Genomic DNA, 24,945 nt, shown 5'->3' on the forward strand with positions numbered 1-24,945 from the left:
CATATGTTTTAGGAATCGTGTTGACATGTACTTAGGAACTTGATACTTTGTTACGTTGACTATCCTGCAGTTATGGTAGTCATTGAAAAGTTATTTTGTTCGATCCGCTAAGACATATGTTATAGGAATCATGTTGTTTGTAATGGCTTTGAGGGAGGGAGGCCTAAGGGTAAATTTATACTAAGTTTCAACTTGATGCAAACTAGAACATTGCTTGGAATCTAAAGATTGAATTGAAACTTACATTTGAAACATTTATGTACTATGCTTATGTAGTCGGTGTTTTTTTTCTTATATTTTCCGTTCTTATGGGTCTTTTATTAAAAACCTTGGTTGTATGAACTTTGGGCGCTTATTTTGAAAAGTTTATTAGTCTGCTTATTACGAAGGTGATTTCTGTTTAGCATGTACTTAATGTTTATGCTTATGCTTATGCATTTTTTCCGTAATGAATGTTGGCTAAGGTTCATATTTTCTTCAAATTTACAGGTAGTTGAAGAATCCATGGACTATGTGGTATCAATCAAGTTCATTTATGCGTCAATTTGATTAGATTAGGTCACACGTACATGTAACATTACAGTTAATTTATCTTTTAGATTATTGTAAAAACTTTACCGATAATGTAATTTATATTTTTTGTTATCACTATAAATATCTTTCCAAACATATATAGGTAATGTTGAAATATAGTATTAAATTTTTTTGAAAGAAAAAATATATGACAGAAAAATATGTGTTGTGAAAATGAAGAATAAGGACACCAAACCTGTGTTGACATATAAGTCTTCATTAAATAGAAACAGTATCGTTAAAACATATTTCTTGACAACAATCGTGTAACGAAACATTTACAATGACAGTATATTAGTGTCGAGTTATATTGAAAGGTGACATACTTAAAGCATCGTTATAAGAGTATTAATAACAATATATTTGTGTCGAGTGATAGATAACGGCGACACATTTAAATTGTCAATGTAACAATATTAATGACAATATATTTGTGTCGTGTGATAGATTGCGGTGACAAATTTAAAGTGTAAATGTAAGGGTATTAATGAAAATTTATTTGTGTCAAGGTATTAATAACGATTACACATTTAAAGCGTTAATATAAGGTTTTTAATGGCAATAAATTCGTGTCGAGTAATAGATAACAGTGACACATTTAAAGCGTCAATCTAAGAGTATTAATGACAATATATTAGTTTCAAGGTATAGATAACAGTGACATATGATTTGCGTCAATATAAGGGTATTGATGACAATATATTGGTGTCGAGTTATAGATAACAGTGACATATTTATTGCGACAAGGTAAAGGTATTAATGACACAATTTTGGTGTCATTTAAGCATATTTAATGACATGTTTTCCAAAGTGTCGTTAAATAGCCTTTCTTGGCAATGGCTTCAATGACGCAAAAGTTGTGTCGTTGAAAGTCTTAATGATACAAAACTTGCGTCATTAAAACCCAAATTTGTAGTAATGTAGAGGTAGAATCAAAGTTATCATAGAAGCGATTTTCCTTGATGACAATCCCAGCTTTAGAAAACTTTCATCAATTGTTTAAGGTTGCTCTACGCGATGACAGAATCTTGATCCTGCTCTTGGATGATCCCCTTTGAACGATTGTGGGTGACAGGTCTCGTGCAAGGATCGCTTGCAATAGAAGATTTGGATGCAGCTTTATTTGGCAACATTGGTTTGCTTGTAGATTCAGATGACGAGAGAGATGAGACGTAAAGATGTCCTACTAGGCGTGCCAATTTATTCACACGAGATTTACACAGAAATTTAATTCGTGGAGTTAAACTTGTATTGATGATATGTTTATGTTGATTTGATGCGATGTGGTTCAATCTCTATTATTTGATCATCTGACTCTCTCTCGATTGAATGCCTACGCTTGATTTGAAGAAGCTGAGCACGCACTACAAGAAATCGAGGTTCTCCTAATGCCGAGAAAGACGCCGACAGAAAAATCATTGGGCATAGCTCGCTCTTCCGATGCCAAGCATATGACGTTGGGAGAAAAACTTTTCCCAACACATTATGCTTGGCATCAGGACAAGCATCAGAAATAAGGAGCATTCGTGACCCTATTATGGTGCGTCGATAAAGCCCTATCGTAAATTAGGGTGAATTAATTATGACGGACATGTATCCCCAACGCTATGCTTTATACGTTTGGAATAAGGACCATTCCCGATGCTATTATATGCATCGGGAAAGGGTGTGAATTCCCAACGCTATAAGTGAAATCTCTCGATATTTTCGTGATGCGTCGGAAGATCTCCTATAAATTTATTTTAGTTATGTGAATTAAGAACCGAAACGAAAGAGTAAGCAAGGGAGAAAAACGAAAGACGAACCGCTTCGCCGCCGTGCCCCGTTGTCGTGCCCCATCACCGTTGCCCTGGTCGGCGTCCGTCCTTGCCGTCGTTTATCGCCATACATTAAGGTAAGTTTAAAATCCTTAATTTTTAGGTGTAGGGTTGATAGTTTAGCGTTTTTTTGTAAAAAAAATTAGTTTAGGTATTTTTTTATTTTTGTATTTTTGTATTGAATGTGTGTTGAATTAAAAGTTTCAATTAATGTTGTTGAATTAAAATTTGAATGGGGGGTTTATGGTTGAATTGAAATTTGAAGGAGGGGTTATGGTTGAATTGAAATTTGAAGGGGAGGTTTAGTTTAAATTTTGAAAGGGGACTTTATGGTTGAATTGAAAATTTGAAGGGGGGTGAATTTAAATTTTGAAGGGAGGGTTTAGGGTTGGAATTTAAATTTTAAAGTGTGGGGAGGGGGGGTTTAGTTGAAATTTTGAATGGCTTGAGGGATGAATTGAACATTTTAAGTGAGGGAGGGTTGTATAGAAATTTTGAAGGGGGTGGGGGGTTTGAATTGAAAATATAATATGTGTTAAGATTTGTTTTGGCTATCCTATAGTTATGGTAGCCTGTTTGTGTTGAATAACTTTGTTGTTGATTTGGGATGGCTATCATGTAGTTATGGTAGCCTTTTTTGTTTTGAATTTGTTTCTGTTTGAGATTGTTTCAAGGAGTGGTAGTAAGATACCTTGTAAGGTAGCATTGTTGGAAGGGGTGGGTAGGATACGAAGATACAATATTTTGTTATTAATAATTAGGTTGTGTTTACTATTTTTCAGTTATGGTAGCCTCTATAGTTTGAAGTTAATTTTAGTGAAAATTTTGAAAGATTGTATATTACTGAAAAATAGTAAAAGTTCAGGGGAGTAAGTTATGAATGTGAGAAAGGGAGAGAAATATATTTCTAATCAAACCTTTTTATGTTTTACGGACTTAAACGATGGACAAGAGTTGGATGAAAATTAGAAATAAGTTCTCCCTTGAGTATAGACAGGGAGTGACCTAATTTTTAGAATTTGCCAAGTTTCACGTTGATGCCTAAGGACGATTAAGGTGTCCATGCAAGAGATGTTTGAATTTAAATTGGAGCTCATTAGAGGGTGTGGAACGACATCTACTGATTGTTGGAATATCCCTCTACTACACAGAATGAGTGTATATGGGGAGTCATTAAGCTTTAGAGGTACAGAAAACTTTGAGGAAGGAACTAGTAGTAATCCTTTTGATGAAGGAACTAGTAGTTGGCAATTTAATGAAGAAGATGATATGTTTGGTATGGTAAATGATTTACAAGCCCCAATTGAACAGGAAGAGGAAACAGAGGAACGTCGTTTGGAAGATGAAATGCCGATGAATGTTGGTGTAGATATAGATAAAGATAGAACCAACATATTTCATGACTTATTGAATGAAGCACGTAATGAGTTGTACCCCGGTTATTCTGAATTTTCGTCGTTGAATTTTTTGGTTAAGTTGATGCATGTGAAGGTTCTAAATGGTTGGAGTAACAAGTCGTTCGACATGTTGTTAGAACTCTTAAGAGCATCGTTTCCAATGTGTAGTACTACTGTCCCTAGTTTACTTTATGAAGCAAAACGAAAATTTCGTGACATGGGCTTGGGATACGAGACTATTCACGCGTGCAAGTATGACTGTGTATTATATTGGAAAGAGTTTACTGATTTGCAACATTGTCCTACATGTGGCGAGGATAGGTACAAGGTTAATCATAATAGAGGAAAAAAAATCTGCATAAGGTATTGTGCCCCTTTCCTTTTGTATTGAGATTACAGCGCTTGTTTGTATCGCAGGAAGGGTCTACTGACATGAGATGACATAGGGATAAACGTGTTGAAACGGATGATGTATTGAGATATCTAGCTGATGCAGAGGGGTGGAAGCACTTTGATTCTGAATATCCTGATTTTGCTTCTGATCCACGGAACGTGCATTTGGGTTTGATTGAGTTTAACCCATTTGGTCAAATGAGTTTAATCCATTGGGCTTGCAGACTCGTGCAAGTATGTGGCCTGTTGTGTTACTTTCTTACAATTTGCCACCATGGAAATGCATGAAAGAGACAAATTTCTTCATGTCATTGCTCATACCCGGTCCTAGATCTCATAGTACGAAAATTGATGTGTATCTCCAACCATTAATTGAGGAATCGAAAGAGTTATGGACTTTTGGAGTGTGTGCGTATGACGCTCTTACATATCAATTCTTTCAACCTATGGTGACCTATCATGGTGGAGTACAAAGGGGTATCAGGCATGTCCTATATGCATGGGTGATAGATCGTCCTTCGAAATACGAGATAGAATATCTTTCATGAGACACAGGCGCTATCTTTCAGAGAACCACGTGTGACATAGAAGTAGGCTACAAGATGGAAAGGTAGAGCGTAGGGCTCCTCTAGTGGTGATGAATTGGCATGAAATATTAGAACAATTAGATCAGTTGGAGTTTCCAGTTATGAGTAAACATCCTTCAATACAGAATAAGAAAATAAAGAAAGCTCTTAATTAGACGAATAGAAGTATTTTTTTCAAACTTCCTTACTGGTCGAGACTATTGTTACGTCACAAACTTGACGTAATGCACATTGAGAAGAATGTTTGTGACAATTTGGTTGGTAAGTTGTTGAACATGGAAGGGAAAACCAAGGATACCACGAATGCTCGGTTTGACCTACAAGATCTAAAGATAAAAAAGAATTTACACCTTGTAGAAGTTGGTAACTGATTGGTGAAGCCACACATGAGCTACACGTTGACTAGCAGTGAACGAGTTGAGTTTTGCAAGTTATTGAAATCAGTTAAGTTTCCCGATGGATTTGTTTCCAATATGTTGAGATGTGTGCATGAAAGAGGGGAAAATATCAGGACTCAAAACACATGATTGTCATGTTTTATTACATCGACTGCTACTCATTGGTATTCGAGCATTCTTACCGAAAAACGTGTACACTACTATTACCGAATTATGTAATTTCTTTCATGACTTGTGCACTAGAACGATAAGAGTAAATGATTTGGATAGATTGGAAGAAAATATCATAATCATACTTTGGATTTGGATAGATTGGAAGCAAATATCATAATCATACTCTGAAAGTAGGAAAGAATATTTCCACCGCCTTCTTTAGCATTAGGGTACACCTAGCTGTTCACTTACCATATGAAACGAAGCTTATTGGTCCGGTTTCTTACAGTTGGATGTATTTGATTGAAAGAAGTATACGCACATTAATACAGTATGTTAAAAACAAAGCACGTTCTGAGGGGTTAATTGCAAAAGCATATGTCATGAATGAATCAAGCACCTTTTGTTAGCGTTACCTAACTGGTATAGAAACTCGATTCACAAGAGATGAGCGAAATGATGATACCATTGTAGAGGACGAGGTAATTGGTGACTTTGAAATTTTCAAGCAGAAAGTACGACCCTTAGGTGCGTCAAATGTTCGTGCTATATCACAGAAAGAGAAACGGCTCTTCCATTGGTACATACTGAATAATGTAGACGAAATATCAGAGTATCGCAAGTAAGCATTCCTCATCTTTGTAATTCTTAAATATTTGTTATACATTTTTCTTACAGAAATTAAACTCATCCTCATCCCCGTTAGGAAACATTTAAGGCTAATATGTTGACATGCTCAAAATGCTATATATTTGTATAAAATACATGAACGGGCATTCCCTGAATGGTTTCGAGCATAGGTATAAAGCAAGTTTTAGTGTGACATATAAGCACTAACGTATTTAAGCTTGTGAGATGTCTATAATCGTTGTGACATTAATTTCAGTTGTTATAACTGCATGAGTCTGCAAATCTATCTGACGATTTCTTCTCACTTGCGATGGGACCAGCATTTGACATTCGTTGTTACAATGGATGCATTGTGAGTGGTCTGAGATTTCACACGTCTGAACTTGATTCTCGACGTACTACTCAAAACAGTAGAGTAATGGTCATCGGTGAAAGCGTTGCAAGTGGAAATGACGACAATAATTTCTACGGTGTTCTGAACAAAGTGTTGCACGTACAATATCCTTTGAAAAAAAATGTATGGCTATTTAAGTGTCGGTTGTATGACACCGACCTAAAAAAAGTCAAAGAACACATGTTGAACTAGGGTACAAATCTCTCAACACGTTCTGTTGTTTGTATGTGGAGGAACCTGTAATGTTTGCAACTCAAGCATATCAAGTTTTTTACATAGATGACCCAAAAAATGGTATCAATTGGAAAGTTGTGCACATCGTCCAAAATAAGCGTATATGGGATGTGCAAGAAGTGGATGATGGTAAGAACGACCACATTAATGTACTAGAAATCGTTGTAAGCCACCGAGTGGATGACCACATTGAGGATGACACTTTGTGCAGGACTGACGTTTATCTCACAATCGTTGAAAGACCAGTTGTGCGTCATGTCATTGACAACTTCATCGACGATGTGGATGAACACTTGTCACATACAAGTGACGACGACGAATTATAGTGACAAACCACATACTCATATATTTATGTATTTTATATATTTGATTCTAGCTATGTGTTTGTATTTGCTTGTTGAATGTTTGTTTCTATGTCCCCAGGCATTATGTCATACCAACGTAATAATTTTCTGGAGACGGACGCTATGTTCCTCGAGTTTGAGGACTATTTAGATAACCGTATGGGAGGGTCGTCGTCCGTGAGCGACAATGTGGGTGAGTCTAAGAATTTTCTTCATTATAACTTACGATTATTTCATGTTTTTTCCTCTAACATTATATGTTATTATAATTTATTGAGCAAGGTCGTCTTCTCAACCACTTACGACTCCGACTCCTAGGAGACGTACGCAATCTCGACTTTTAGAGTTGGAGCGCCACGTTGCAATTAATGGGCGCATTCCAATGACGATCACCCTTGGAACGAAGAAGCCTATTTCCTTACACGTCATTCGCTTCACTCAGGCGATAGGCGTCTGCGTGCGAAAGACATTTTCTGTTCGCTGCCTTAAGTGGGCGAACGTTGGTAGAGAATATATTAAGGTCGTCAAGGGCGACTTCCAGGTAATTAAGTCCAGTACACATTTATGATTTCATTTGAAACATATATAAGTTAACCAATCTAATGTGTTATTTTTAAAATGTGTAGCAGTTTTTTGTGCTTGATTTCAATGATCAAGTAATGAATAGGTTTGTTGAGCATTAGATGTTCATCACCTTTAAAAAAATTTGGGTCGATTGTCACAGACACTTCAAATTTGTTGCAGAATTTTTGGATTACTTAACTTAGTTTTTAAATTTGTTGCAGAATCAAATGCTGGAACTCCAGTCCCAGCCTACCCTAGAGGGTAGTCAGCCACTCTCTGGGGATATGAGATATGCGATCGGGTGTTGGGTAGACGACCAGGTTACTTAAAAGGCCTTGGTTGGGGACCCAAGCGGAAGGCTCGCAAGATGACGAGTGCGAGCAGTTCCACAACATCATGTTCTCAATTGGCCACAGAAAGAGAGATTTAAATACAAGCTAAACTTGATAAAGTTTTGGAACAGATTGAATTGCAAGATAGAAATTACCAAGCATTAGCTTCAGAAATGGAACAAATGTGAAAGCTGATACAGGACATGACTCAGGCATAGCAAGGACCACCATATGATCCTTACCTTTGCGGTACGTATATATGTTTCCATTATTCTTAAGTTTTTGCAATGATAGTATATAGTGATACTATGGATATATGTACTAAACTTAGCTACTTTTGGATGTAAACGACGGAACATAACGTCGGGAATAGGATGTAAACGACACGTCGGAAATAGTTCTTCTGACACATGTCCGACGTTGGCTAAGGAAACGTTGGGACATGTAATTCCTGACGCAATGGCATGCGTCAGCATAAGAGACATCATGAGAGGTATTCCCGATGCCTTGTTGGTCATGCGTTGGGAATTCTTCTCCCGACGTGTGTCCTAACGTAGTAAACGACGTCGGAATATCGTTTTCCAACGTTTTTTTGCTTCTTTCGACATCGTTGTGCATCGAAAGTCCCCCGTCTCTTGTAGTGATGTGACATTCTTGAAGTTGGAGTATTGGAAGAAAGCTTGTATCTTCAAACGAACTTTAATCTTTGAGGGCGGTCATCTTCAAGAGTCTGTGAGTCTTCTAACTCTTAGGAGAATTCTCTCTAGATCTTCTGGAGTAAAAATATTTTGTGCCCCACCAATGAAGAGAATTTCTTTATTTATAGAGTTCTATGGTGGATTTTATAGACTTGGGCTTGGTTGGTTCATAGACCAAACTCATGGGTTCAATCACATGTATTTGAGTCATATTTAACATTTGAGTTAAATTAAGTTGAACTTTAGCTCAAGTTAATAATATTTAATTCGATCAAAATAATTAAATTGATCCAACAGTCATAATGAAAAAATGTGACATCATCATAATTGACCAATTTATATCTTCAATTTTAATTTGGGACATATGACAACTTTTAATTAGTCCCAAATTCAATTGTTTGTATTTTTTATGGTAAGTAATGTGTGCAATTTGTAATTGATCTAAAATTTCTTATTCAACAAATATATTATATTTTTAATTATGATAGTGGATTTTTTATTTAAAAATTATGGATATGGATATTAATAATCTCTAATTATGAATCTTAATATGAATATGAATACAAAAAGTAAGGGAAGATTAAAAGAAATAAAGTTAATCATTTAGGTAAATCAAATAGTGGGTTGTATTTCAAATGATCCTTCATATACATTGTTAGCTATAGGAAAAGTTATTGAAATTCACTTTCCTTTGTTGCAAAGATATTGCTTTATGTTCTCTTTTCTTTTTCTTTTTTTTTTTTTCTTTTAGTTCTTTTTTTTTTCACTTTTAGTATGAAATGAGAAGTAAAGTCTACTAATGAGGAACTCCAAAAATATTATCATTGCTGCTTTGGATGATTCATGAAGCAAAATCTATATTGCCCTTTCAATAATTAATTCAATTTTGTACAATATATATTGTTTAATTAATTTGTCTTAAAAAATATAGAGTATTAGTTACTTTACCTAAACTTTAGTCACACACCATGATTTAAAACAGAATAGGGTTTTGTTTTATATTTTAAATATTTAACAATCATACTTAAACTTTAAAATTAGAATTGAAGTAAAAAGATGAGAAATTACATCATTTTCAAACAACATTTGTTATTGTTATTTTTTGTATTAGCATTTTTACGAAAACATATTTATATATCATATTTTCTTACAATAAAATTATTATTATAATTTAGTCATTTTTTTATAAAATTTAATTTTAAGAAACGATAATCTGTATTAATAATAATTCTACTTTTTTTGCAGCTCATGTACTGAAATTGAAAAATTGAACCTCTAACGTATTTTGTATGATGTATTATATGTGGTTAATATTCTATTAAGCTTTCTATTAGTAGGTTGTTAATGGGTTATTATAGATACTCTTTTCTAATGTAATCTTCATTGATTAATGAAAATATCCTTTTATAATTTATCTGTTAAGTATTTCAGTTTTGGAGCAGTTTTAACCTTCGTTTGCTGAATATTTTTTCCATCGATGGCTTTCGCTGAATGTTCATCGGAAAATTTTCATTCTTTGATCTTCCTTCTCACCAATATTTGTAGTCTCATATATATCAATCTGACTGGATTCTACAAACTATGTACTTTGGAAGTTTCAATTTATGCATCTATCTTGAAGGCACACAAATTATATATGGAGGATTCATTTTGATAGCTCAACATCAACACCTTCAAAATTGATTGATCCATCTTCATGTTTGGACTACTTTGGAGAAACACTATTATATTCTTCAAATTCTCAGTCAAATATTATGAATCTAAATACTAATCTTCAATCGATGCAAAGATAAGACTAATTAATGAATCTATCAATTCATATATAAGAAGCGAATGAAAGAAGATATAGTTAATATACATTGTGCTAATCTTTTCTATTAATTGATTGTAAATGAGTTTAAATTTACGGACTATTATATGAATATACCTTTCTTATTACGTAATCTCAACTGGTTCATAAGAGTATCATTTATAATTTATATGGAACGTTATTATTAAAATTTGAGAATGGATGATACAAAATTTATAGTTAAATTGAGCGATACTTATTTTGATATTTTGTATATCACTAGTAATATTTCAATTCTTTGAGAGAGGCAAAACCATATCGAATTCAACTAATATAATATGGGAGAGTGATGGCTTAGCTTATTCATTTATTAATTTAATTAGTTTAGCTTATTCATTTATTAATTTAATTAGTTTAGCTTATTCATTTATTAATTTAATTAGTTTAAGGAGTGGTGGGGGATTTGATGAATATATAAAACTTTTACAATAAGGGACAATAATTGACTTTACAATTAGTTAAGTAGTTAAGGAAGAGAACATTCAAAAAGTAACCTACTACCCCATTCCATATTTTGAAAAGGTAATTAAATATCTTAATTGTGTTGTTAGAAATTATATAATTAAGCTCATCGACACTTACTAATTTTATTTTGCTATCTATTTCTTCTGCGTGTTTGTAAAATTCATACCAAGCTTTATTCAAAATGTTTGGCAGATAGGAGAATCGTGAAAAATAGTACATTTGATAAAATATTTATAACATATAATAAAATTTTAAATTTTATAAATATTGGTAGACACTAATATGCTTTTGTTAGTAGTATTGATAGACAATAATAAAATACTATCAATTTTTATCATTGGTAGAATCAAAAATTTTAGCATAGTACCTAAATATTTTAATTTATTTTATCGTATTTAAAAATTTTGATTTTGAAAGACTTGAAAACGGAATAACAATATCAAAATATTACTCATCAGCCATCTGCCTACAAAAAACCCACATGAATATATATAATTGATATGCAATCATAGTTGTAGTAAAATATAAAAACATAAATGGAAATTATCTTCTAACTTTGCTTTTGGGTTTGGTTTCCTCTTTTGAGCTTTGCTTGTCAACAACTTATCCACCATTCGTTGGTTGTTATTAATTATAACACTAACAACATTATTATTCCACACTTTAATCATCATGCCTCATCATTTCCATTTCTTAACTTTTTTCTTTTTGTCACTCTCCTTTATATTTTTTCATTACCTATTATTTTATTTGCTTCTTCATCACTTCAACTACCTTACACTGCTAAAAGAGAAATCAACTTTTTCTTTTTCTTCTTTTTTTTTTTTAATCTAATCAAACTTTTTCTTTTTCTTTTCTTCACTCCTGTTATTTGCTTATAACAACTCATCTTTCATTCTCCTGTTTTTCTTAGAGAGAGAGAAATTAAAAGAAGAAAAAAATTTTAGTATAGTGGGGAAGCTTGGGACTTCAGTACTCTTGCATACTCCAAAATTGTTAACGTGTCATTGATGGGATTTCATCTCTTGTGGGTTGGCTTCTTCCTTTGCTGTGAGTTTTGGGTTCTTTCCTTGAGTGATGATCAAGATGGTATGATTTTATGCTTCATTTTAGATTTTTTGTTCCTGTTGTTTCTTGAGAAAATGGTTTCTATTAACACTCTAGTTAGTAATAAGGTTTGAAAAGTTGTTATAAAGTTCTAAGGATTTAGCTTTGTTTATGTTGTAAGTTTGGAGAAATTGTTTAAATTTATTCTTAACATTTCAAACAAAAATAACCCTTTTAACAAGTATGAAAGTAGTGGTTTCTTCCTAAAAGAAAAGGAGTGGTTTTGATTTCTCTTAGGGTGGCAATTAGTGTCTTGATCAAGTAAACGAACATTAATCAATTCATCATTTCATTTCTAACGAGACTTGGCTATCCATGGGCCATATCAATAGTTAAGAATGAAATGATCTTAATTTATCTTAACAACATATATTGAATTTCTTCAGATTTAAACTTGTGACTTTATGGTTGAAATTTGGGTCTAAATTAATTATTTTTTTTTAAAAAAAAGGATACGATAGGTCAGTTGGGTGCATCCGGGCATCTCCACTGGGTAGACACCCCTTAGCACCCTCATCACTCCCGCTTCATTAATAAATATAAACATTCAGTACAAGAAGCAAGGAGAATGGCTAGAGTTAAGCCCTTTTAAACAAAAGCAGAGATATTTTATTAGTTATGCCCACATCCCCAACTAGATGGAGTCTTTTTATATGTTTCTATGGAATAAAATCGTTGTTAATTAAATTTATATTTGTTAAGGGTTTTAATAGTTAAAAAAATATATATATTTTCAACTATAGCATATGGCAAAACTATTTTTCTATATTTGTGCATAAGTTAACTTATTTTATTACATTTGAAAGCAATCCTTGTTTTAATGTATATTAGTAAAATGAATACTTGCATCTTTTAAGTTGTAATTTTCTTTTTATAGCCTCGCCAAAATACTCAATCATAAGTTTTCTTTGTAATTGAAAGAGATGCATGAAGATGGAGTAGTACTCATAAAAAAATAATATAAAATCAATCAATTAAAAGAGTGTCCCATCATATTTTTGGTTAGTATAAAAGTTCAAACCTAGGGCTTTCTTATTATTATTTCACTTTTAAGGCCTGACTTAAAATAATTTGCAGAACCTCGCAAATGATAAAAAGAAAAAAAAAAAAAAAAAAAAAAAAGTATTTATTAACCATCTATAAACAAGAATATAACACATAAAAGACAGAGAAATCAACACTGTTTTCTTTAACAAATTCAATTAATTCTCATTTAAACAAATATATATATATATATATATATATATATATATATATATATATATATATATACTGAATCAGGATTCCTAAGCTTATCCTGTGGAGCAACTACCACCTTCACTGACTCCTCCAACATTTTATGGATTCCGGACGTCGATTACATCAGCTCTGGTAACACCTCAATCATCGAAAATGGCAAAGGCGGATCCTTTTCCAGTGACCATGTTCGGTTCTTCCCCGACCCCCAAGCTCGAAATTGTTACAAGCTACCACTTAAGAATAGCTCCTCATCAGTTCTCATTAGAGCTAAGTTTGTGTACAAAAACTATGACAAGGTTGAGAAGCCCCCTGCATTCTTTGTTTCTCTTGGGACAGCCATAACTAGCATTGTGAACCTTACTTTTCATGACCCTTGGACCGAGGAGTTTGTTTGGCCAGTTAACAAGGAAACTGCCTCCTTTTGTTTACACTCCATTCCTCAGGGTGGTAGCCCTTTGATATCTTCCATTGAACTTCGGCCCCTACCGCAAGGAGCTTACGAAGATGATGGCTTACTTCAGAGTCAGGCTCTAAGAAAGTCGTATCGAATCAATTGCGGTTACACCAGTGGATCTCTCAGGTATGCATTCTTAAGTAATTTGTTCTGTTATGCCAAAAATGAACCTCTAGCTAGTTTGATCAGGTTAATAATACAATAGCACTTTGCTAATTAAGCTAGACTTATTTTGTTTTTGTGAAATTTGTTCCAGTACATTACTTAAATATATAAGTCGCCAATAAATGAACAAAAGTTTATAATCTGTAAATGAACACAACAGTGAAAATTTTTTCCTACTGTGATGTTTAATTTTGATATTTGTACTTTTGGTTCGGTTCTGTTTTATCTCTTCTTAAAAACTCAATTATATAAATTTAGTTTGTTTAGTCCCAGTTATCCATATCTAGTTCAATATACTTTCACAACAACACAATAACTTTCCATGCACAAAGGTCAGAAAGTTTAAGGGTAGAGAAAAAAGTGTCATAATAGCCTAAAGATATATTTTTGTAATTTTCATAAATTATGACAGTTTTTTCAGTGTCACGAATCAACGACTATAGTTAAGTTTCACTAAACATCAGTAATTAATTTATAAATAGTTTTAATAAATCTTAAATTTAGTTTTTTACGTACACTCGAAGATTTGATGATATATATACAAATATGCTTGTCTAAAATACAGGTACCCGATTGATCCATACGACCGAATATGGGGCGCGGACCGGAACTTCAAGCCATTTCATGTGTCATCGGGGTTCAAAGTTGAGGCCAACTTCGATGTGATAGAAGTGAAGGAAGCTCCACCAGCTGCAGTTGTTGAAACAGCAAGAGTTTTGACAAGAAGAAAAGAGCTAAGCTACAACCTTCCACTTGGAAAGGAAGAAGGAGATTACTATGTGATTCTTTACTTTGGTGGGATTCTTGCTGTTCATCCTTCATTTGATGTGTTGATCAATGGGAGAGTTATTGAATCAAATTACACTTTTGAAAAGGGAGAAATTAGGGCTTTGTATATCATTCAACACCAAATCAAGAACTTGATTATCACTCTCAAGAGTGTTAAATTCTATTCTCAAATCAATGCTATTGAGGTCTATCAGATTGTTCATCTTCCTTTGGAAGCTTCATCAACCACAGGTTTGTTCTATTTATGTTTTTTTTTTCCATTTTATGCGGTATTTAGGGTATCACGTTGAAATCAGATTCAAAATTACTCTAAAACATGTTCTCTCTCCACCTTTTAAAATCAATTTAATGACTTGGCTTTAATTATACCTTTTCTTTTTACCCACCAAATTAATTCTCCATTATTTTTTAATTCATCTTGCAATATATTTGCTTAAACCCCAGTTCAAGTTTTGAATTAAAGATTACGGGTTCGAAATTCGAAGTAAAACTTTCAAAACTTTCTTGCAGTTTCAGCCCTTGAGGTGATTAATCAATCTATTGGTTTGAATTTGGAATGGGAAGATGATCCATGTTCTCCAAAAACATGGGATCATGTTGGATGTGAAGGAAATCTTGTTACATCTCTGTATGTACTTCAATTTTACCAATATAATATAGATTGTCTAATTCTGTTTTACCACTTTTTTCATCTCAACCGTTCAAATGATGCTTCTTTTTCTCCCTTTCTATCTTTTTCATTCACTATTAGAGACCTTTCCAACATCAACTTGAGGACGATCAGCCCGACGTTTGGCGACATTCTCGATCTCAAAATATTGTAAACTCTTCGTAATTATTTACTTTCTCATTATTCTATACACCATTTTATATCATCATATCAAATTCTGTTATGTGACATATTGGAGAATGAAGGCACGTACGATATAAATACCTTTTTGTTCGTGACAAATCTTGGTTCTTTTCTTTAAAAACAAATTCAAATTTTGAACCTTTTTTTATCCTTTTTGCATTAATTTGCAATATTGTGATTTTACTCATCTCTCTTCAGGGATTTGCACAACACTTCCCTTTCGGGAGAAATACAAAATTTGGGCAGTCTGACTCATCTTGAGAATTTGTATTTTCTCATCTATCTCCCTTTTCTTGTGATTGATATAAATTTTATTAGATTTTAAATAATTAATTACTCCATCTTTTTTTTTTCCTGATCTTTTGATAAAGGAATTTGAGTTTCAACAAGCTAACTTCATTTGGGTCAGATTTGAAGAACCTTAGCAACCTCAAATTTCTGTAAGTAAATGAAAAAAAAATGTTAATTATTTTTCCAACAATCATTTATTTATTTTAAGCTTGAAAATTGAGATTGTATGGTTTTTAAGGTTAAGAATTATATTGAAGTTAAAATTCATAAAATGACGATAAGTCATATATTGATAAAGATATTAATTGCAATATGAAGGGACTTGCAGAACAACAGTCTCCAGGGAATTGTTCCAGATGGCTTGGGAGAACTTGAAGATCTTCAATTATTGTAAGTCAGGTTTTTTTTTCTTTATTCTTTTCTAGATTTCACATGGTTTTTTAAAATAGATAATTATAAAATATTTAGAAACTTGTGGACTTAATAGCTTGATTTTTAAAAGTTACACGGTAAGTAAATATGGCCCTTGGTTTTCTCAAATTTTCAATGAAATTTGGTTTCTTTAATTATGAGAGTAGAAATTTTAAGTGAAATTAATATTTTTTTCAACGAAGGAAAGTAAATAATGTAAAGTACTCATCCAAAATTAACATATTTTTAATTTCTGAACTCTAATTAAGAAAATTTTAATAATAATCTTAAGGAATTTGGAGAACAATAGGCTGGAAGGCACCCTCCCATTGTCTTTGAACAAAGGAAGTCTTGAAATTAGGTATGGATTATTTTCTTCTAACTTCTTTTTCATGTAAATATTTTTAGTAATCGTGTCAATTATTACATATTTTACCACTTATAGTTTGCAGATTTTTTAACGTACATAAAATAAAAAATATTGATTTACATGTCACATATCATATCATATTGTGTAAAACTCATGAAAACGTGGACATATATTTCAAAACACATGGAACCATCCAAGACTCGTTTAGAAAGAAGAAAAAAAAGACTTACTTAGTTAGGTTAATTAAAAAAGTTTATTCTGTGGTTGGCAGAACAATAGGAAACCCTTGTTTGTCATTCTCCACAATGACATGCAATGATGTGTCATCAAATAATAATAATCCAGCCATTGAAACACCACAAGTCACAATTGTTCCTGAGAAGAAGAAGAAGAAGGAGGAGGAGATGAGCAGTGATCATAATAATAATTATCATTTGCCTATCATTATTATTATTGTTTCTGCACTTGCTGCTGCTTTATTAGTTCTCATCACTCTCTCCCTTTCACTTTTACTCTACTTGAGGAATATCCACTCTCAACAACACACAACATCTCAACGACTCACATACTCAACAAGTAAGATTAAACCTTCCACACAACCCTACGATTCTTTTACCTTTCCTCTTTTTTTTTTTTTTTTTTTTTTGTTACTTTTCTATTTCTTACTTAAGTCTTTTTTTGTTAGCTATTTAATCTGTTTGTGCCAATAATTAAACACTTTAATTTGTTTGAAATTTAACCCATTGTGTAATCAATACATAATACTGGTTGAATCTGAATTACTCCATCGTACAAGGGAAGACATTTCATGTCAATTAAAATATTGAATTGACATTACACTAGTAGAGTTAGCTACATCAAAAATTGAGATGTCCTACATTTTAGGAGTTTGACTATCGATATAGTATTACTAAAATAGTAGGACTAGAGGGACAAAAACTCGGTAAGATACAATACTAAGGGACATACTTAAACTTATAAAACATTAACTTTTTACTTAAAAATAAAAAACTAAAACATTCAAATCATAGGTAGAAAAGTTTATAAGTCAAAAAATATAGAACAATTGTCATTTAAAAAAAAAAAATCTATTTATAGAAAACAAAATATTATTTTTGTAGTGTTTCTTAATTAAACATATGAGAACATAGAAAACATGGAGATGTTAACCTTAAACATAAGTTTTCAAAATAAAACATGAAACGTAACAAAAAGCGTTACATAATGACCTCTAATGGGATAGGACACATAAGAGCTGTGGGAAAGGGGAGAAAGAAAGAGCAACTACCAAAAAAGAATGTTAGGAATTTTTTTTTGATATTGCACCTCCAAATGCCAATATAATTGGCGTCGAGAGATAGGACGTCAAGACCTATTTCGACTGTACTAATGTATATGGCGTCGAAACAAAGGGCACTTAAAACATGATGGTGATGGGTTGGTTATACCATAAAAAATAATCTTAGTTTGCTCTAGTGTTGGTAGAGTTAAATTTTCTTGCAGTATCGGGGTTTTTGGTCTCCATTCTGGAAATTCTTACACGGGGTGCATCGGATACTTTGTTATTTGTTTGTAGAAGCAGCAATGGAGCTAAGGAATTGGAACAGTGCAAAAGTATTCTCCTACAAGGAGGTAAAGTCGGCTACAAATAACTTCAAGGAAGTGATTGGAAGAGGAAGCTTTGGATCTGTTTATCTTGGAAAGCTTCCCGACGGTAAACTTGTGGCTGTCAAAGTAAGGTTTGACAAAACCCAACTTGGGACTGAGTCCTTTATCAATGAGGTACGTACATAGGTGTTTATCTCAAAAACATGTTGAAAATATCTCTCAAAATATTAATTTGATCGTTTTAATTTCTCAAGCTTTCATTCATACTTCAAAGGTTGTAACATGAGAATTTTCCGAGTGATCACCCAATTTACTCCTGTCCAACCATCCTGCAAAGTTTTTATTCATACTTAAACATCATATAGAGGTTTGGCATTTCTTTTTTCTTTTAGAGAAGTAATGCTTTATTGCATAGTGAGAAACATGTAAAAGAGTATAGTCAAATTTAAAAGCAATATATTTAGAGAGTAATCAACAATAATTTGGATATAGAGTAGACCATAAGAGGGAATGGATCTCTACCTTTTGTTTATTAATTAACAGCAGACATGTTATTTTTTGAGTTTATAAATAAAGAGTGTTAAAAATAGAAAAATATTTGGATGCATCTCCAAGTTGCGTTTACCTTATAATATATAAAATTTAGTCAAAAACATCTTTTTACCCTACTTGTTTTAGTCTAGAATTTAGGTAAGTATAGCATCAATAAATAAAGGTATAAACTTCATAAATCTATTTTCATCTCTTTCATATTACCTATATTCGTCTATCGCATTGATAGCATTATAATAGTCAAGAGAGGGTTTAGGAAAGAATAAAAGATTGAATTTTCTCATAGTATTAGAGGAAAAAATATATTAATTATGAAATTTAGAGTTCATATTAAAAAGTTATTTGTTATTAATTAATGTTGCAAAGATGAAGCTTTTTAATATACGTGCTAAAGAGAAAAGAGAAAATTTCTTTGATCAAATGTGCAAACATTAATAGAAAAAAATAACAAGTTTATGAGATTGAATTAGATAACAGTCGTTTATGAAGTCGATGGGTTAACACAATCTATCGAGGATTGAAACTCACTTGTCATATACAAAGGTTGTCATTACAATCATTTCTGTTAACTCTAAAATTTATACAAAATATGACTTTAATCATTGAAACTTCATTTGAAGTTTAATTTTACATTTTTAAGCATGGCCTTTTTTCCTTTTCTTTTCTTTTGTTTGTTTTTTTTTTCTTTTCTTTTGTTTTGTTTTTTAGTTAATTTAACTATTTTAAAATAATTTTCAAATATGCTCAAAATTCCTATTTACCAAATGTTGATATAATGATATAGGTTCACCTCTTGTCTCAAATTCGTCATCAAAATCTAGTTTGTTTGGAAGGATTTTGTAATGAATCGAAACGACAAATACTTGTTTATGAGTATTTACCTGGTGGATCTTTGGCTGATCACATTTATGGTAAATCTATATATTCAACTCATGTAGCGCAAATGTTAATTTGTTGTCAAATAATAATCTTTAATTTCTTCTTTGGATGCATATATGGTTAATTATTTGGTTAATGTTGCAATTCTTTTTTTCAGGCAAGAACAGAAAAAATGTTTCACTTAGTTGGATTAGAAGACTCAAAGTTGCTGTTGATGCAGCAAAAGGTTCCTTTACATATACACTTTCTATATAATACTCTCTCTCAATGCTTTAAATACATAGAAATTAGAGAGAAATTATCGATTTTAGTTTCCAGACTAAACTTCAAATTATACTAATTTAGTCTCATTGTAAGAATAAGTTTAAAAGGTTTCTGAGAATTTTCTTTTGTTACTAATAATAATTAAATTGTAGAAGAAGCTAAGGGAGAAGGCTGCACAGTGAAAGGGTGGGATACACAAAGTATAGTTTTTTAATTTAGAATATGATATGAACTTTTTAAATAAATTTGAAAATTATTCATCTACCTTTAATTTTAATTTTAAAGGATAAAGCTTTGAAACACTATCTATTTTCTAAAACTCAAGAATTAAAGGAATAATTTTTGTTTACAAATATGGGAGAATGAATCAGGATAGATATAAATAGAATTCTATTATATAAATATTAATAGAATGAATCTATCGGTGTCTATAATTAAATTAACAGATTATAAAATTAATTAAGTTATAATTTATAAATATTTTCAGTGTTTTGAATTAATTCCTCTATACAAATTTATAAATTTATAAATGGTCGTTTTTCATAGACAATTTTTGCTAAATTTTGTTTTTAACTATAGTTTCAATTTAGTCATTTAATTAAAGGTTTGATAGTCCTTTTCAAGCTTATTTTCAATATATTTTGTAAATACACTAAATATCTCACTTAATTGACATATTTCATAGTATACCTTGATCGTGTCGTAAATGTGTTTTAGGCATAGCTAGCATCTTCTTCTTCATCTATTATTGTTATATGAATTGATTAATTAATTATGGTAATTAATTAATTATGTTATAGGGTTGGACTATTTACACAATGGAAGTGAGCCAAGAATAATCCATAGAGATGTGAAGTGTAGTAACATTCTTTTGGATATGGAAATGAATGCAAAAGTTTGTGATTTTGGGCTTTCCAAGCAAATTTCACATCCTGATGCAACTCATGTCACCACTGTTGTCAAAGGCACTGCTGGCTATTTGGATCCCGAGTATGTTTTCCAACTATTTTTTATGGAAAACAAAACATCTTAAATTGTGATATAATTAAATTTACCTTCTTCGGTTGATTAGGTACTATTCCACACAACAATTAACCGAAAAGAGTGACGTGTATAGTTTTGGAGTTGTATTGTTAGAGTTGATTTGTGGAAGAGAGCCCTTAAGTCGCACAGGAACTCCAGATTCATTCAATTTGGTGCTATGGGTAAGATTTGATATGCCTTTTTTTTTTTTCAATTATGTTATAATTTCGCTAAATATTTTGTTTTTTTTATTATTTTTATTTTATTCTTAAGAAAAACTCCTACTTTATTTTCTACCTACTTTGTAATATAATCCGCTCTTAAAAAGAAAACTTATTGAAAATGATAATTTGTTTGTTGTTTTTCAATTCCTATTTTCCAACAATTAAAAATTAAAATTAATGTTTTTGCTTTTGCTTTTGTTTCTTACTCATGTTTTTTGTTGACAACGATCTTTAACAAAATATATATATATATATATATATATATATATATATATATATTGAATAGAGAAAATAATAGAATAACAAGAGAAATAAGCTTTTTTTGCCTTCTCTCTTTTTCTTTCTAATCATGGCATGACATAGACATGATTAGTCGTCTATGATCATCAATAATAAATTTTGGTTATATTTATAAATATGTATTAGTTAATTTTATTATTTTCGAAAACAATTTTTTTTCTATCTTTTCTTTGAAATCTTCGGATTTTTAAATGAAATGTCATGTGAAAATTATTTTAAAAAAAATTAAAAAGAGATTATTATGTTACGTATAATTTTCATGTTTGTTATGTATTTACGGGTTAGAAAAAAAATTATGCTTATTTGATTTTTAATATTCTCACACACGTAGCTCCTATGTTGTAACAATTTGTTTTTAGTTTTTAGATTTTGAAAATAAAAAACAAGTATTAAAAATTAATTTTTTTAGTTTTTAAATTTTGACTTGTTTTTAGAAAATCATGGACAAATAGTAAATATTAAAGCAAGAGTTATTCATAGGCTTAATTTTCTATTTGCACCCTCTGGCGCTTGTGTATATTTCAAAATAATAATACATTTGGATTATTCAGGCAAAGCCCTACTTACAAGCAGGTGCATTTGAGATAGTAGATGAAAATTTGAGAGGAAGTTTTGATGTTGAAAGCATGAAAAAGGCAGCTCTTGTTGCTATAAGATGTGTGGATAGAGATGCTTCTCAAAGGCCTAATATTGGACAAGTTTTGGCTGACCTAAAACAAGCTTATGATGCTCAATTTGCATATCTCTCTACTTTTGACCATTGACATAATTTATTTTAATTACAGCCAAAATACTGAGGAATATATATATATATATATATATATATATATATCTATAATCTATTTCTATCTATTCATATTTATATCATAACTTTATACAAGATAATTTTTCTCTTCTCTCACACACATGTATAATAAGATATAGTTGGTATTATGAGAGAGGGTTCATTGTTATGATTGAGGGACAAAATTAAAGTTATATGTTAAAGTTCTTCCATGGATTCGTTTGTGAAGGGAAATTTTGATTGGGGTACTCTCCTTTTTTTCAAAATTATATGTAAATATGCATTTTTATGAGAATATGATTGATGTAATATTTTAATTTTTTTTTCTTGTTGTTATGGAATTTTAGTTGACGTAACCATTAATTGGTGAGTCACTGCACATTAACATCGTCTACGGTGTCGGGTAATGTTAGTGATGTTGGAAGAATGTGTTTCGATTTCCTAGTTTATGTATATTAAACTCTAACTTAATCTTTTAGCTATTTTAGAGATCATTGTTCCAATTTTATTTATGGGGCATTCACTTGTGATGCAAATGAAGTAAATTAAACTAAGTAAGCCATAAAAATGATCAAAATTATGAAGAATTTAAACAATCACTAGAAGAATTTTGGCCTTTAATGTCGGTTTAAAACCAACATTAAAGGCCTTTAATGTCACTTAGCAACCGACATCTTTGTGAGGGTTATTAAAGGCCTTTAATGTCGGTTAGGCTTTAATGTCGGTTTAAAAACAACATTAAAGGCCTCTTTAATGTCGGGTTAAAAACGACATTAAAGGCCTTTAATGTCAGTTTTCAACCGACATCTTTGATGGTGTTATTGAAGCCCTTTAATGTCGGTTGGGCTTTAATGTCGGTTTAAAAACGACATTAAAGGCCTTTTTAATGTCGGTTTGTCAGCTTTCAACCGACATCTTTGATAGTGTTATTGAAGCCCTTTAATGTCGGTTGAACTTTGATGTCGGTTTAAAACTGACATTAAAGCCTAGTTTTTGGATTCATTTTTAAAAATTTATTTTTATTTAATTGTTACATTATTGTCCTATATACTGACATTGGATCAATGTAGATAAATATGTTTTTCACACGCCAACAAATCAATGAAATTCATATTATGTTAGAAACTATAATATTTGTCTTTTACATTTGAATACACAAAATAAAATCTTAATATTATGTTTAACATTCTACAATAGTACATGAAAAAAGATTCTAATACATGAATTAAATAATTAAAAATCCTAAATGCCTTCTCAGTCTTCAATTTTCAACGGTCGCTTGGCAATCTCTACACAATCGCTTAGCTTTCAACCCGATATGACTTCAATTATCTACAAACAATATCCAAATAAACCATTTATTTAGAATAACAAAGCTGTTTGAAGTACTAAAATTGCAGAGAAGGATGAAAAGTTTTTAAGATTTTATATCCACACCCAAATCCACATAACTCTCTTTAGTCTACCTCATCCATCAGGCTTTCCTAAATCTCTTCAATCTATTATTAGAAATATTCCATATATGCAATCATATACAATCCTTTTCCCAAATAAAAAAAAAACATTTTATGTGGCAACCTATGAACTCTTGTAATTGATTTGCTCATAATATTGCCCGCCATATGAATAATCAACATTTTTTTACATAACATTATTATGAAAACCAATATCAATCTATAAAGAAATAAGCAACATCAACACAATAAGTTGAAAAGTAAAGCAATCATATTTTTATACCTTGGGTGTGGAGAACCTTTGATTGGCTTTTGGCCATATTTCCTCCATGAATAATCATCATATCTGCTAGCTTGTTACTAATCGTTGGCACCTTAATCGACCGCTTCACTCTATGCTTCACTCTAGTGTTATTAAAGGCCTTCCCCTTTCCTACCATTGCATTTCATAACAAAAATATCAACACAAAATACACAATCAACAACCAACAATCCATTCTAAGATTCTTGTAATTATGAATAAAATCATCCTTACTCTTGGACTTATCAAGATTAAGAAAGTGAATAAAAATGATTGCTTTACTTTTCAACTTATTGCTCAATTATCATAATCGGCACGTCAAGTAGACTCTCATTTATTAGATGCTCAGTTATAGTAACTTCATTATCTGCTAATACTTTAAGATGAATAAAAATGGAAACAAAAACCTTATGATTCAAGAGAATGAGGAGGAAAGCTTTACATACCTTTAGCTCTTCTTTTTACATTTCTAATGATAAAAAAGCTGCTCGAAGCCAAGAAGATTAATACTGATATGATTGGCACAACTACTAGAACTATTATACTCTTGCTTTCACTTTGTTCTACAATCACAAAAACATTAAAAAAAAGACATAGATTTTCATACTGTAAAATATCTCAAAACTACTTTACACAGCCTAAGTCCTAATTCGGAACCTTCAAGTGGTAAAGCAAAGTATGGACTTTTATTTGCTTTCAAAGAACCAAATTGATTAACATTATATTGGACTAATGGTAAATTTTCAGGCTGTAATGAATTGATGACAAAATTGAAAAATAAAATCTAAAATGTTTGACTCATTTGAACTGTGCAGTGAAGAACCAATGCTGAAGTTGGATAATATGATATTGAAAGAAGATTCTGACCCAATACAACAGGTTCAAGATCAAGAACATAAAGGTGCAATAGACACTTTATTTACCTTCCCATCTTGTGATACTTATCTTCAGCACAACCCTTTCTCCTTCATCACTTTAGTTTTCTTTGATTAATTAGTCCATAAATCCCTTAGGGGAAGAAAAGGTGAGTCATTTATAAAAGATAATGA

At 31.4% G+C, this 24,945-nt stretch overlaps 1 protein-coding gene and 1 long non-coding RNA gene across 2 annotated transcripts; one reads left to right on the forward strand and one right to left on the reverse strand.

The window, feature by feature from the left end:
• Window positions 1-11,708: 11,708 nt before the first annotated feature.
• On the forward strand, window positions 11,709-22,461 carry LOC103497546 (probable LRR receptor-like serine/threonine-protein kinase At5g48740). Its single transcript, XM_017046728.2, has 16 exons — window positions 11,709-11,917; window positions 13,217-13,754; window positions 14,359-14,813; window positions 15,093-15,210; window positions 15,334-15,402; window positions 15,634-15,702; window positions 15,807-15,875; window positions 16,045-16,116; window positions 16,430-16,498; window positions 16,779-17,083; window positions 18,084-18,289; window positions 19,452-19,578; window positions 19,704-19,772; window positions 20,611-20,800; window positions 20,883-21,015; window positions 21,909-22,461. The coding sequence occupies exons 1-16, from the start codon at window positions 11,839-11,841 to the stop codon at window positions 22,119-22,121; spliced, it is 2,781 nt and encodes a 926-aa protein (XP_016902217.1). The 5' UTR covers window positions 11,709-11,838; the 3' UTR covers window positions 22,122-22,461.
• Window positions 22,462-23,381: 920 nt separating this feature from the next.
• LOC127150017 (uncharacterized) lies at window positions 23,382-24,757 on the reverse strand. The gene is made up of 3 exons (XR_007821939.1): window positions 24,343-24,757; window positions 23,879-24,028; window positions 23,382-23,473 (listed from the first exon to the last, which is right to left on the reverse strand). It is a non-coding gene; the product is annotated as an uncharacterized LOC127150017 (long non-coding RNA).
• Between the last annotated feature and the right edge of the window lie 188 nt (window positions 24,758-24,945).

Source organism: Cucumis melo, chromosome 1 (assembly GCF_025177605.1).
Source record: "Cucumis melo cultivar AY chromosome 1, USDA_Cmelo_AY_1.0, whole genome shotgun sequence".
Taxonomy (NCBI): Eukaryota; Viridiplantae; Streptophyta; class Magnoliopsida; order Cucurbitales; family Cucurbitaceae; genus Cucumis; species Cucumis melo.

Excerpts from the sequence above, each read along its gene's own strand:
- LOC103497546 (XM_017046728.2), top strand. The coding sequence starts at position 11,839 with ATGGGATTTCATCTCTTGTGGGTTGGCTTCTTCCTTTGCTGTGAGTTT. Across the intron at positions 11,918-13,216 it reads CTTGAGTGATGATCAAGATG|GATTCCTAAGCTTATCCTGT; the intron begins GTATGATTTTAT and ends ATACTGAATCAG. Across the intron at positions 17,084-18,083 it reads ACGACTCACATACTCAACAA|AAGCAGCAATGGAGCTAAGG; the intron begins GTAAGATTAAAC and ends ATTTGTTTGTAG.